The sequence below is a fragment of the Struthio camelus genome, chromosome 1 (genome assembly GCF_040807025.1).
Source record: "Struthio camelus isolate bStrCam1 chromosome 1, bStrCam1.hap1, whole genome shotgun sequence".
NCBI classification, from domain to species: Eukaryota; Metazoa; Chordata; class Aves; order Struthioniformes; family Struthionidae; genus Struthio; species Struthio camelus.
In genome coordinates this window covers 84,789,601-84,804,854 of record NC_090942.1, presented here as the reverse complement: position 1 = coordinate 84,804,854, position 15,254 = coordinate 84,789,601, and the positions used below count along the sequence as shown (strand labels likewise).

Below are 15,254 nucleotides of genomic sequence, written 5' to 3'. Positions count from 1 at the left end.
CACCTTCAGAAAAAAATGGGTGCTCACAACAGAAAATCTGTGCAAAACCCCTGAAAGCCTCCAGATGCTGAAACTACTTTCTTAGCAGCAATAGTTCCTAATAGGAAATATGTAAATGAAGAAAAGGAGAAAAGGATGTAATGTCAAAATATGCTACAAGGGAAAGAGGCAATGTAGGCCTTTTTTCATATTCAGCCTTGCTTATATCTGTCCTGCCTTGACTGTCCGTGCTTTCTGCCAAAATCTTCGAGTCTTGCTGTCAACCCTCCCTACCCTTTCCTCTAGCCCTGAGCTCCCCACACAGCCCTGCCAGTGATACCCACTCTTGCTTTTCATTTAGACCCTTACAAACCCATCCTGAGCACTCCAGTCAGACCTATTAATATCTCTTGAACTTGCCCTACAACCTCTTCCTGCTACTCTGCAGGTCACCATACAGCTCTGCTAGTAACCTTAGTTCTGAGCAGCTCTAAAGTATATTCTTCATTGCATTTTAGTTCTTCAGTATTTCAGTTCCAGAGACTTCAAAATTTGCCTGTGCATTTGATTCCCCGTTGTTGGCCTGCAGGTTCCCTCTGTTACCTCCAAGATTCTCTTCACCTGTCACTGTAAAAGCTTTTGTTAGAGTTTCAGGTTCCTGACTCCTGGTTATATGAATCTGTTCAAGATTATTTGTTTACTTTTTTCATACAAGTGGGAGGCAGTTGTATTACAAGAGGAAACAACATGCAAACTGCTGTTGAGAGACAAAGTTCATTTCACAGTCAATGACACACCGCAGGTGGCTTTGAGAAGATGCAGATGATATGATCTCTGCCAACTGCTTGAGTAAAACTGACCACTCCTATTAACACTTTGGTGCCGTGTATATTTGTTTGTTATGCGAAGATTTTAGTTGTAGATGCAATAGCATTAGACACTGAAATACAATAGTTTATTTAGCCATAAGAGAGACTGCATATGAATGTATCTGTAATAGCAGTATATCCTAAACTTCTCCATGCAATTATTCTTCCACCCCACACATAGTGCCTGTGTGTGGGAAATGGTGAAAACAGCAGTGGTTCTCTTCATTGCCTGATCTTTTTAGAGAGACTGGCAGAAGGGGGCAAAATAGTATTAGTGAAATTGTTCTGTGATGTGGACTTTTGTTCCCTGAGAAGGCGGGAAAGACATTATCTAGACTGAAAATTCAGTACAACTGTAGAGTGTAGGCTCAGACTCTGGTTTCTATTTTCCTTTTCCTCTGGTGGTAACTTGTGTAGACTCTGAGAAGTATTTTCTCCATGGAGGAGCAGAAGATTTGTCCCACACTGCATTCCCAATTAAGAAGTAGGTAAATCGCAAAAGATAGTTCTTCATTTAAATGGGTTCTTTATTGAAATGTGTCTCTTTCCATGGGCACACGCACTAAGGACAGCTGGGAGAATATATTCAAATTTCCTGTTTAAAAATATGATATTTGACCATCTTCTTTTCACAACTTCTTCCACATTTTTCCAGCTCCCAACTCTAGAAAATAGAGTGGGAAAGGCAAGGGGTTAATATTCAAGGCATTTATATGAGGAGCAACCACTGCTGCTGTTATTTTCCCCAGTCAATCTTCCTGCTGCGCTCCCAGTCAGACTGGTTGGAGAAGATATTTTAACAGTTCAGAGTTCAGGCCTCTGACTAGTCTTCCTCACTAATCCCTAAGCCCCTCCCCGTTTGGTTAAGGGACAGCAGTCAATCATTGTCATGTTTCGTCCTGCGCAAAGCAAACTTTCCTGCTACAATTCTGTGCATACCCACAAAGAAAACACTGCCTGTTGAAATGCTTCTTTCCATCTGTTTTTTCCTTAAGCAAGTATGATTAGGTACATTGAAGGGTAGTGGACTGGTAGACAGTCTTATTAACTCAAATGTACTCTTTATCTCCAGAGCAGCTGCAGCACATATAGCAACCATGCAAACCACACACAAATACTCAGTAGCCTCAACAATGTGCATCTGGGACTGAGAGGCAATTCAACCACAATCCATTCAGCCTGTGGCCTATGTGATGACTGTTAATGAAAATGCTAATTTTGTAGTTCAATCTCCAGAAAGACAGCAAACAAAGGAACTACCATTGGACCAGAAAAAAGCACACTTTAGATGAAAGGATCCCCTTCCTAAATGTTACTGAGGTATTCACATTTCCTGCAGTAATTTAGAGGTAGTAAGCTCTCAGACTTACTTTCACATCCCAGTGTAAGATTTAAAGCCATGGATTACAAATATGGCTCATGGACAGTGACTAACTTTTTGATCAACCTAAACCAACTAAGAGAGGAATGAAAGGTTCAGTATCTGTTCCTTGTTTCTACAGCCAGCTATTCACCCTTGTATGGGGTAAGAGTCAGAATAGGTGATCTAAAAGTGAAGGAAACATTCCCATTGTTATCCCATTGTTCCTCACGAGCTCTGCCTCTGCCTATTTAACATTCAGATTTTTCTTGAAAATGCTAGTTCTGTTGTGGTTTTCACTTTATCCATGCAGTTTTTGTTAATTAAAGTTTCCAAAGAAAGAAAGGTGGTGGGTGGGAGAGGGTAGCATTACTTGAAAAAAAAATACAAAGCTTCTCCTTATGAAAATAAAATGACTGAATGATTATGCATCTATTCTCTTTAGCCAGTTGAAGGTCCAGTAATTTGCCAGCATTTCCTCTATTCAAGTTTAGTTCCTCTATTTCAGGCTTAGTTTTTTTCCTCTACCAGTAATAGTTTTTTCCTCTTCCTCCTGCCAAATTCAGCCTACTCAAACCAGACGCTCAGGAAAGCTTCTGAAGGTTGGTTAGATGTTCTAGGTTAAATGAATTCAGTAGGCTACAGTAGTTTTTTCCCTTTTAGTTTCTTTGGCAGATTTTCCAGGCCCACAGAATGGGACTCATTCTACATAGCTAAAAAGCTAAGTTGCCCTAGGTTGTCTGTATCGTTAATACAAAGTCATAGCCACTTTTGTGTGTGAATTCAATTCAAATCCTCTCTCCCTACATTGACTTGACAGGTATAAAGGGTAATCTTGCTCCTGATTTACATGTCTTGGTCAAGTAACAAAAGTTAAAGGGCATACATCTGGGCTAAATTCTGTCTGCTGTTTTTCTCTTCATCAAAGAAATAACTTTCCCGAGCTGGAGTTCTTTGGGCTCCCCGAATCAGCACCAATCCAACAACATAGCTCGATAACTTGACCATAGCCTCTCCCAGAACTCCAGCACTGACAGATGAACTGTTAGATTGTAAGTTAGGTGCAGCACATACCATGTACATTTAGTTAAGTTTTGTGAAGAGTTTCTGAGTACTCTTGTTTTTTAATCAAAACATGTGAGCATACCTGAGGAATTAAGATCTTGAACATAATGTGGATGCATTTTCTTCTGTTATTTTTACTTTATCCCTTTCAGTTTTTTATGTTCCTTTTGTTAAATATATGTACTTTCCTCTGAAGCTCCTGTTGTGTCACAGCATTTTTATACTGTTCACATTTTTCCAGTGGGAATCCTACAGCTCTTGCTGAAAAAACCTAGAAGCTGGTTAACAGAGCTATACTGAGCTAAACATTCAGTCTAAGAATGGATAAATTGCAGAGCTTCACACAAAAAGAAGTAGAGGAGCCTCTTGAAAAAAGGCAACACTGGAAAGGTTGCATATAGAAACCTTGTAAGAGCTGGAAATTACATCTCACCAAGGGCTATAAGACTGTTATATAAAAACATATTTAAGAACTATTCTATTTAATATATATATATATTTAAATCTGTAATTCACCCTCTATCACATCACTGTGTCCTAAAGGATACTAGAGAAAAAATCCAAATAAACTAAAACATGTTGAAACAAAACAGGTTCTGGTCTGCGGATTTCTCTGGACATGGATTTTAGCCCATTTATTAATATGCAGTAGCAAGGTGGCTGCTAAACTATTGGAATTGCATATATGCTAGGATAAATAAATAAATTATTATATAAACACATGATATTTGCTGCCCAGGTTTACATAGACTAGTGCAGCAGTAGTAAACAGCAACAACACTAAAATTAAGAGCTTCCTAATCACATATAAACACACATATGTACAGCAGATGGCAGCATCTGGAAGACAGTTTAATGGCACAGAATTTAGGAGCTGGGGTTACATAAGAACTTTAAAATGACTGTGCTACATCAAACCAGTGGTCCATCTAGCCTAATATTATGCCTGTCAATGAGGATACCTAGGGAAGTGAAAGACCATAGCAAGCATAAAAAGATACTTCCCTTAGTACTCTCCCTATCTTCCAGTAATCTGTGGCTCAAGGATTTCTTTAGCCAAATATGACTTTTTTCCTATATCTTGAAGGATTTTGCTCAACTGCTTTTGAACATCTATAAAATTTTAGCAATACAGTGTCCTATGATAAATTCCACAATGTTAAGGGAACTTATGTGAGTAAATCCTTCATTTTGTTTGTTTTGAAGATAGATTGCAATCCTTAGAGTAGCTACTTGTTCTACTGGTTTGGCAGTGAGATGAGTGGTGATAACAAGAGATGAATAAAAAACTTTCACACACTTTGAAAATACACACTTTCCTATTTATCGTGGCAAAATAAAAATAAAAAACAGAACTTTCAATGATTGTGTTTGCAAATGAAAAAGCAAAACAAGAGATAGCCCAGACACTCATCTGAAATGGGACATGATGTGGAACGTGAGCAACTCAGAGAAGGACTTAAATCTAGGCCTCCTATGCACCATCTAATGCCTAATCAACCAGCTCTTGATAAACTTTGATTCTTCTCAGTCATCAGAAAATTTCTCATCTTTCTTTGACTAGCACTGCAAGCATCTTCTTTGATATTCTTTTTTTAAAAAAGACAAAGATAATGCAGAAGGGGAGATGAACCCCTGCAGAAAAAGAAGCAGATGCACCTAGCACTAAACTTTCATAACTTCAGACTTTAGGCTTGAGACTTAACTTTTGGGTTTAGATTTTTCACAAGAATTTCCAAAACTAAAGGACTTGCAGTGCAACTAATGTTGTCCTTGCTGCAAATGCCGCAAGTCAAACAGCCAGAGTCAGGAAAGAAACTTGTAGTAGTGATAAAGAGCTGAGCGTTACCCGCACAGGGTAGAGGAGGGCACTTGTAGATTCTTTAAGCACCCGTCCAACTTCTTGTCAGAATTCGAATACTTAATGCTCTTCATGTAGAACATCAGAATAATTAAACTATAATAATAACAAAAGAAAAACAAGATGATGCATGGGACTCTGGGGACACTGAGAGAAACAGTAAAAAGGGAAAGAGGGCATTAACCTTTGGTTTTCCAGACTCCGGGAAAAGCTAATTATTTATGTGGTAGGCTGGGGATGAGATACTGTCAAGGAAGTAGAAGATGCGATGTGCCAGAAAACCAGGGCAGGAGCCAGGCTTGCTGAGAGGCTGGATTAACAAGAGGGGCTGGATCCCCAGGTGGGAGGAGAGGGAGGACTGCGGATCCCAGAGCCGGGGCTGCGGCGTTGCCGGGCACGGGCTCGCCCGGGCGGTCCCCAGCGTCTCCTGGCGGGAGGGCGCTTCACTGTTTCTGAGCCCGGGCCGTAACGTGACTCCCCGCCGGCCACGGTTCCCGGGGCAAACCCCGCCAGCGCCGTCTCCGCCTCTAAACGGCGTTTTTTCCCCGTTCCCTTTCCTCGGCCGCCTAACTCCTCGCCGAAGCGATCATTTTGGTGTGAAACATAAAATTAATCGAGTACGTGAATTCGGGGGCAGAGCAGCGACAAGGGAGGACGGTTACGAGAGAACATTTTTGGGTGTGCCATTTCCGGCCGCTCTTGTTTTTCTCTCTCTTTGTCTCGCGCCCGACCGCAGCGGGCGCATAAGGCGGGGGGTGGGGGGGGGAGGCGCGGCCGCCTCGAGCGCGGCAGGTTGGGGTGGGGCGGACAGAACGGTTGGCTTTGGCGGGAAACGGGGAGGGTGAGGTCCTCGAAGCCGTTGCGAGTGGGCTACGAAGTACCCCCGCCCGGCGGATGGCAGAGGGGTTTGTGGGGGTGCTGCGGTTGTGGTAGGGGCTGGGGAGAGAGGCAGTGAGGCTGGTGGAAGCAGGGGAAAGGTCCTTCCCCTTAGGAGGCTGGGAGGGAGGACACAAGTAGTAGGCTGAGGTCTCAGCCTGGATGGGCACTAGGCACCACCTGAAGGTTGCTCCCCTGTGTGCCTTTTGGACTAAGGATGAGGTGGTAAATAAAAGGTGCAGAGATCACCCAGTGCCAGCTGGGTTAGCCCATAGCAGGGGAGCACAATTGAGTAAAGGGTATTGAACAAGCCTCTTGCCTCAGAGCTGATGTCCAGTAGTCCTCTGTGCTTTTGGGGTAATACATCCCTGGGTGAAGGTGAAACCGTGCCCATAATGTGGTACAGCAAGGGATTATTTTTTTTTTAAAGTCTTTGCAGTAAAGCGTTTGTCAGTGTACAGTTAGCTAATGGAATTGGTTGTGTGATTAGACCTTTCAACATCAAGCATCTCCATAAGTCTTGATGTTCCTTTAAAATGCTTTAAATCCATTATAAAACATTGCTCCCCTTTATTACAGCATTTATCTACAATAAAAGCCAGAAAATGGACCCTCATAATTGAGTGCAAGAAGTTATTAAAAAAAAAAGACAAAAGCTATTCCTACTACATGATGTGTATCGTGTATATTTACTAGAGTAAAACTATTCCCCCTCCTTTGAAGTCTCATCACAGACGCTGCTAGTTTTCAGAAAAGGAATTTAAAAGCAAAGCGATACGTCATAGTTTTGGCTAATAGGGTTCTGAAAGTGTAATTGCAGTAGATGGGGCCCAATTTTATTTATTTGCCCCTAAACGATTTTAATGAATTCACATGTAAGTGTAGAAATTCAGTATCTTGTTGTATTAAAATTTATCAGAATGTTACTTTCCCTCAACTGTGAAAATCAACTCACTTCAATGGAAAATAAAAGTTTTTATTTTCCTTGTAGATGGCCAAATCAGAACCTCAGGAAAGAAACTATGATAACATGGTAAAGATGGTGGAGGACCTGAACAGGGACTTAGAAAAACTTCTGGAGGAAATGGAAAAACTATCAGGTATTGCTTTTTACTGAGAATGATATGGATTTGCCTACTGAAGGGTGAAAACATTGAAGCTTTATTAGATATATTTATTACTGTAAACTTCCCTGTGTGATAGAAAAGTAAATTGAGAAAAATAAAATCAATTAATGTCTTAATGTTTTCAAGTGAGGGAAAGTGCACAAATAATCTAGGAGTTCTAAGTGGCTCAGAACTGAAAATTAACAGGATACTCAGTTCAGAGTGGTGGCTGAGAACAGAAATAATATTAAGACATTTAATTTACAGAGATTAAAATGTTGTATATAAAATGAGATTTACTTTGGAAAAATGAAGGAATGCCTTTTCGGATCAGTGCATGACATGTTTAATTATTTAACTAGAATAAAGATGCTCCCCTGCAAATTTACCCTTAGTCCTTTATGTATAGAGAGCTGCAACAGTTCTCTCAGAAACTGTGTGCAACTACCAAGAATAGACTGAAGTTAATAATTACACTGTGCAATTAGCTACAATTTATAAGTGCATTTGAGAAAACTACAGTCAATTTATGGTGAAACAAAGGGGGAAAATATGAAACAATTGTTAAAATTACTTGCTCTGCTTACTCCTTTTTTCAGACTCTATCTCATGAATTAGCTTGTTCTTTAAACCTTCCATCACCTTGCTGCAGCTTTCTTAGTTTTCCTTTTCCTAACCTAACACTAACCTCCTGACTGTTACAGGTCTTGAAAGAGAATTATTTGATTCAGTTCATTTATTTTAAAACAATCTGTTGCACCTTTTTGATTACTTGTTTTGTTGTAAATTTTATGTAACAGTGGCTGTCTCCTGTTTGCAATTTATATCAGTAATAAATATATTTCATTCTGAAGTATTTTAAGACATTTATAAAAAGGTAATAATAGACATCCATTTTTTTAATCTTACGTATTATTGTGGGCAGTGTCCACTAGTTATTGTATTGCAGGCCTGCTCAGACATAGATTTGAACTGATTGTCCTTTAATTAATATACTGTTAACTTTTATTGAATCTGCCATTGCTTTTTTTTATGGCAACATTGCCGCTTGGTAATATCTATTGGGATCTTTTTGTAGTGCAAGCAACCTGGATGGCATATGACATGGTAGTAATGCGTACAAACCCAGACCTGGCCAACTCCATGAGGCGACTGGAAGATGCCTTCCTGAATTGCAAAGAAGAGATGGAGAAGAAATGGCAAGAGGTGCTAAAGGAATCTAGAGGTGAAGAGCAAAAAAATGAATAAATTGGTTTCAATCATGTTGGCAGAATTCTATCCCTTGGAAAATCATTCCAGTTTTTTTGTTTTCCGGTCCTGAAGGATTCACAAACACCATGGAAAATGGACTGACTTTCATCTTTTTGAGAACTGCATATGTGGCTGTATCTATGTATCATATTTTGATGAGTATACCTATATATATTGTTGAAACCAAAAGATAACAATGTGCCTATTTTTATTATGCTTATTAGTAGACCTTGGAACATTTGTGCATACACAACTTACATGTTTTCTGTGTCGTTGTTCCTGAATGATCACACTCACTTTCTAGTATATATGAGTACATGGAATTCTTTGTCCTCTATACAAATGTAAGGTTTTTTTGGTGCATCGAACCATTGCAGTTGTATTACACCAGCACATGCCTTTCAAGAAAAGCTGAAGAACATTTTTTCCAAATGAAAAATAGGTGAAATTCTAGATTTGCATGTTGATCTGGGTTACTTTGATGGGGGATTGCCTACTGGATGCTCCGTTACAGAATTTGATTATTTACATAACATATCTATAGTTGTTTCATTTTGTTTCCTTGGATTTTAACAATTTCTTTCGATTGTTTTTTCCCAGAAAGATTGCTCTATCTTACTTTGAAGATAATACATCTAGATTGTTTACAATCACAGACTATACAGTGGCATACAATACAGTCACTACTACAATACGGTCATCACTGAAACCACAGCAATGTAGTCTGTGGAACTGCCGCAGAAACTAAGCTAACTATATTCTAAAACATAGTTTTCTCAGTATGTTCCTACTGCGCAGGGAGTACTACAAGAGGAAGAAAAGAAAAAAAGTGACCTTGGTCAAGATGAGGATTAAGAGCACCACCTTCTGGCCTGCAGATACTGCATCAATGAGTGTCCTATCTGAGATGGAAATCTACTAAGCTTTAAAGAAAGTGAACTCCCATTTCATTAAAATCAGTCTCTTTAACAAGCTGATTTCTAGTAAGCACCATGTAGCAAGCGGTGACATCCCAGTCTCAATCTCAAGTCACAGGAAAAAGTGTCTTTATTTTATGAAGTGAGAAATCTCACCATTTTTGTTTGGAAATACTTGGTAGCATTGCAGAGGCACAAAGGGTAAAGAACATTGATTTTGACCTCTATCTTTGACTTTCCTACTAGCAGGTAGGTCTTCATTCTCGCCAGAGTTAGGGCTTAATGGTAGAGCAGCATGAGGAAACTTGCACTTTGTGTATTCTCTGGAGAATTTTAATGGCATATTGTCACTTTGGTACCTTTTCACAACACTACATTGTCTTCATTCTTTAATTCTGTATTAAAAACTAAATGCCTTTGAAGAAGCACTGTCTTCAGCAACTTGTGTAGGGAGGTACTAAACTGCATGATTTTGGGTGACTTTTCACCATTAAGTGCTAAATACTCAACGTTTACTACAAATTTTCAAAGTAGCTCAGTTTTCATTTGGGGATTTAAATGAAGTGGCAAGTATTACAAAAAGATTTTTTGCGCCCAGCAGTCCTGCTGAGAATAGAAAATACTGCTTGAAATCAATACTTCTAAAAATATGTATTTTAATTTATTAAGGAGTGCTGTGTGATATTCAGTGAAGTTATAGCTGTAGGCCTCCCCTGAACTTTCACTTTGTTAAGCTGAATCCAAATTCCTGTGCCTGGAAGGTTACACCGAATTAAACTTTCAGAATACAGTGTTTCTTCAGAGTGAAAGGCCACAAACTAGAGAATGTAATTGTACAGAAAGAAGATATCTGGTAACATTTTCAGTCCTCAGGTCTCAGTACTTTACCACTCTTCCTTTCCAGATTTTGAAAAACAGATTGCCTTTTTTCTGTATAACCACAGAGGCAGAAGGCTTTACAGGACACCTTAAATTTCCTCCTATCCTAATCAAGAGGCAGGTAAGTAGTAGGTTACTAACCATAGGCCACCAATTTATCCTCTAGGACAGGTATTGAAACTACACGTCCACCTTCCGTGAAGGAGTGGAATAAGTTCAGACAAGGAGTGTTGGGGATACCCATGAAAATTTTGTGCCACCCTTTTTCTTACTCCTGAAAGTTCTCACTCTAGCAACCACATGAAGAATGTTAACATTTAGCTGTGATGAGCAGCAGTGACAGAGGTTAGGAAGAGAAAACCAAAGTCTGCAGTTGGGACTGCATGTCCTTTGCATGGATGAAAAAAATGACATGGAGCAACAGCCCCATCTAGCGCTCACATAACCTAAAATTGTAACAATAATCAGGATTGCTGGGCTGACATCTTTTAATCACCTATCATGGAAGATTTTTATCTGCCAGTAGCAGTTTAGCTTTATGTCCACTCTTAATGAACTCCACTTTTGTGATTTGGGCCTGTACTGAATTTAAGACAAAGCATGCTTCTGCACAACAGCTACAAAAGCAAGAGAAGTTGGCGCCTGGTGCACTGCCAATCTTTATGCCCAAATACAGCAGGAAAGGATTCTGTTTCTTTGGTTACTCATTCCTTAACCTCTTATGGTAAGACTTAATAAGCAAGTCACACACCAATTGAAATGTTCATTTTTCTTTATGTAGACAGCTGGATAGATACTGGAATAAGTCTTCTCCCTAGTTAAATAAATAGGATAAATAGGCTAAATCTTTTATTTCCACAGCTGGACATTAGCTTTAATCAAAAAGCGTGTAAAGCTCAGCAATGAGTTCACTTACTGGATCCTTAAACACCTAATAAGGATAGTAGATGCTCTGATGTTTAACATTGCAACACTTTTACAGTCCTTGTAACAGCACAATTCACAGATCTTAATTACACTTAAGCTATCTGCAAGGTGAGAGTTGGATGCTTAAGAATGGAATCCCTAAGAGCCAGCAAACTGAGCCATAGGTTGTCTGACCCAAAAAGCCTGCACTGGTGTAGCTCAAATCACATTCCTGTTCTGAACATAAACAGCTTTCTTTCCTACAAAACATAGGTGTGCAAATTATCCTGTGGCTCTTCTTACCTAGCTGCTCAGGTGTTAGAGCATTATCAGGATTATCAGAGCTGCCTGGATTCTCAGCACTGTTCAGAGTTTCCATTAGCAGTTTCTTAACAGGAAACTGACAAGACTTGGCTAAAAAGCAGATATAAAGACATCCAGAAAATTTTGATGGTTGAAATTCTGCCTTTCTCTCCAGTGTCAAACAGAATTGAGAAGGGGTTTTAGGGACTCTGTGTTTCTCAGTTCTTGTCAGAATCTAACCTGAAGTTTTATGTTTAGAGTATTTATTTCAGATAATAGTGCTTTCCAATTCTTCATTATTGGTCCCAATTTGAGCTATCTCAGATAGATTAAAGAAGTGAATATATTTTAAATTATACATTGCATTATATATTGTAAAATAATATATATTAATAATACATTAAAAATAGATCAGCTAGTAGGATATTTTTTCCCATTTCTAATAACTATTGTCTACCTTACTTCCCTTGTTTTCTCCTGATGCTCTGAGTTTGAATCACTGGAGCATGCACAGAGGCAGTAAGCTTACAAGGTTTCGAGGTGACACAGTATTGTTACACATGGACTGAGTTCTGCTGGTACCTAGAAGATTCTCTGCGACTCCTCAGAAAGTGATGAATAGTTTAAAGAGGACACATGGCATGTACCCTTTTCTAGGGAGCCAGATTCAGTAAAAGTATTTGGGGATAGTAGTTGGATTGAGTGACCCTCTAAAGTTCTCATGCTACATTTGAGATACAGTCCCAAGGTTATGAAATTGCTGGGCTCTCACATAGAGCTTATCTATGACAATGACACACACTAATACAAGCTGCTTATCTGAGCTAAGACTGTATTTGCTGTATCTCAAAACTTTTAACTTACACTTACAAAATTTGTTGAGAATAGGTCTCTTTTTGTACTACAAACACATACTTTATAGCCAATATCCTTTAGGAAGACACTACAAAAAACTAACTCCAAGGACCTAATCAATCCCATTAAAGTCACAATTTACAAGTCAAAAGTCCAGATTGATAGCCAAGTAAGCATTGAGAGGAATGATACATTTCAACAGTAGTCGGGAAACGTGAAGCTCTGTGAAGCAGGCAAAACTAGATTACTCTGTAGGTCTTCCCCATAACATTTTGAAATCTTAAGACACTAATGCCAGCAGCTAATGAGATGAATAATTACTTTTAAGTCATTAGGATCGATATTCTGCAAAGAGCATCATTCTCTGCCTCTAAGTCTCAAATGGAACACAGCTGCACTTCATTATTGTAAACAGCACAAAATGAATTCAAGCTGCCACCTCTTTGATATAGTTTCAAAAACCTTCCTATCACCCTTGCTCTTGAGAGGAGCACAAACATCCCACCTACTGCTTGGCTGGTCTTTATGCAAGGAGGCATTCTTCTTCTCCCCCCACCCCTGTCCAAGTACATATGAGCATCTCAAAGCGGATTCTTTCTTGCCATGCATTCATAGTGTCGCTGAAGGCTAGAAATCAACGCTCCATCAAGCCAAACTAGCAGAAAGGATAATGACCTCCGTGGCTCGGGTTTTGAACTTAGGATCTACAAACGGACTTTCTTAGAAAAAGTCTACAACAAGTAACTGAAATTGAACTTAAATAGCCTTTCATCTTCATCAGAAATTTCCAGAGATCTGCAAATAAAGGGTTTGAAGACCACTATTCTGGGGCTATTAGGGTCATTACAACTGTTGCTATCCAGATCACATGCAAGTTCATTCTAGTATTCTGCTACGGTGTCTTAAGTATGTGCCCTGATCTGCAAATAAGCATGAAATAAACATGCACATGGTTTGCCCTGTGCACTGTGAATTCAAATTCAATGCAACAAACCACTTTACCTAGAAGGCTATCGCTTATGTACACAAGCACCACAGCTGTTAGCTGACTCATTATTGAGCAGCAATTTTATTTACCTTCAGCCAAAGTTCAGCTTGTAGAAGAAAACAAGTAGCCTAGTAAGGAAAAAAAAAAAAAAAAAAAAAACAGTCTTTGTGCCCAGCCTGAGACATCTAAGGACTAATTTCAGTAAGCACTTTGGCCTTCTAAAGGTTGGACCTACATTTTCTTAAGTAGGAATTTAGGTGGAGGGAGGATTATCTCAATTGTGGGCTTCTGCTTTATGCAAAGATTCCTTTTCTATTATCACAAAGTTAGGACTGAGTTACCAGAAATAAAACTAGACATTAGGAAACTACTTGCATCACTCCCTCAATTTGTCCTCTCAAAAATGAGGATAACTAGTTAGGTGCTTTGGTCAAACACTGATTCAGTCTGACCAATTGCATTTTTGCAGATATTAACAGAATGACAGCAGAGGGATAGAACGACCAACAATCAAATAAGGAAGTGGTGGATCGGGTCTGGGGGTGACGTAAACAGAAGAGACATCCTAATCAACACCACAGGGCTACAGTGGAATCACCCCCAGCATCTGCATGTAAATAAGGAAGCATCTTTGGGACCACATTATAGGGAGAGCCATTGTGTCCTTTCTATGAAGTCACCACACCAGGGTGCCTCTCTGCCTGTACACTAAATGCATACAGCATGGGAAGCAAACAGGAGGAATTACAGGGCTACAATTTCATTGGGATCAATGGAGATGTGGTGGGACAGCTCACACGACTGATTTCGAGCATCACATTATCTCCACGTCTTCCCAAACCTACATCCTAGCAGATTTGGTGCAGAAACATACCAGTTTCTTAACAGTTCTTATACAAGTGCAGTTTCAGAACTGCTGCATAAGTGATCCAGTCCTCCAATAGCAGGTTATGTTACATGAGTTAGTGTCACAGTGAACTCAGAAGTATACGTACCATAGAGTCAGAAGCGTTCTCCTTCCTAAACAGAGCCCTGTAGTTTTCACTTCACATCTTATTAAAATTTCCTAATCCATTTCCAAAGCAAGCAGGAAACCCTTGCCAGCTGTAGGCAGTGCAACTCACATATCACTATGCTCCCTGCCCAGGGCCTAACAAAGGCAACAGGGTGCAAGGGAATAGAAAAATGCCATTCTTTACCTTCCCAGAAGCTGGAAGGAAATACTTTGGAGCCCACCTGACACTCTCCCTCTCCTTCCCCCACTTAACACATTCTCATATTACTCCTCAGGAAATGTTGTTCAGAGAACCTGATATGATTTCTGATTATTAAGCTGTTGCCACAACAGTGTGCAAGAACAGGGAAACCTGAAGAGACAGGGACAACAGCTATCCTCCATGAATCTCCCTACTCTCATATTTAGTCCTACATATTTACAACCATACAATGCCATTCCATACCAAGATGGCTTATATGAAGGCTTATTTAGTAAAGGCTAGGTAAAGATCAGGTAGCTAAGAACAGAAAGTGTTTTAGGAAAACTAAAATTTAAATATAGTATCTAAGATTTGGATAACAGCAACTGCAAGAGGAGTGTGAGAAACGGTAGACTAGAGAACAAAGCATGCAACAAGGTAGCTGAAGAAAAGCACTCACATTCAGCAGCTAGAAGTAGGTAACATTTGCAAGATATCCACATTTTAGGGAGAAACAGGAAAAAATACACATTACTAAGATGGTTAAAAACTTGACATTCATCAGCACAAGATGGCACAGGTACAAAGATATTACTGGTTTCAAATAAAGAAAAGTGGAGGGACTAGTAAAATCTGCCTGTATTTGGAATTGAAGCTTGAATAAAGTGACAGTTAAGCCTGCTGTCTTTGAGTGGTGATGAACCTCAAAGTTTGGACTCTAATATTTACTAACACAAAGCCTAACAAAACAGATAGGGAAAGCAACATCCCAATAACCCACTCAGAATTCCCCTAACTCCTACAAGGTAACAGGAAAAAAAAACAACCATTAATGTTATCTGA

The 15,254-nt window shown here is 39.5% G+C and overlaps 1 protein-coding gene across 1 annotated transcript; it reads left to right on the top strand.

Annotated features, from left to right (window-relative positions):
• Positions 1–5,258: 5,258 nt before the first annotated feature.
• SYCE3 (synaptonemal complex central element protein 3) lies at positions 5,259–9,175 on the top strand. The gene is made up of 3 exons (XM_068954633.1): positions 5,259–5,751; positions 7,002–7,110; positions 8,195–9,175. The coding sequence occupies exons 1-3, from the start codon at positions 5,398–5,400 to the stop codon at positions 8,362–8,364; spliced, it is 633 nt and encodes a 210-aa protein (XP_068810734.1). The 5' UTR covers positions 5,259–5,397; the 3' UTR covers positions 8,365–9,175.
• Positions 9,176–15,254: the final 6,079 nt, after the last annotated feature.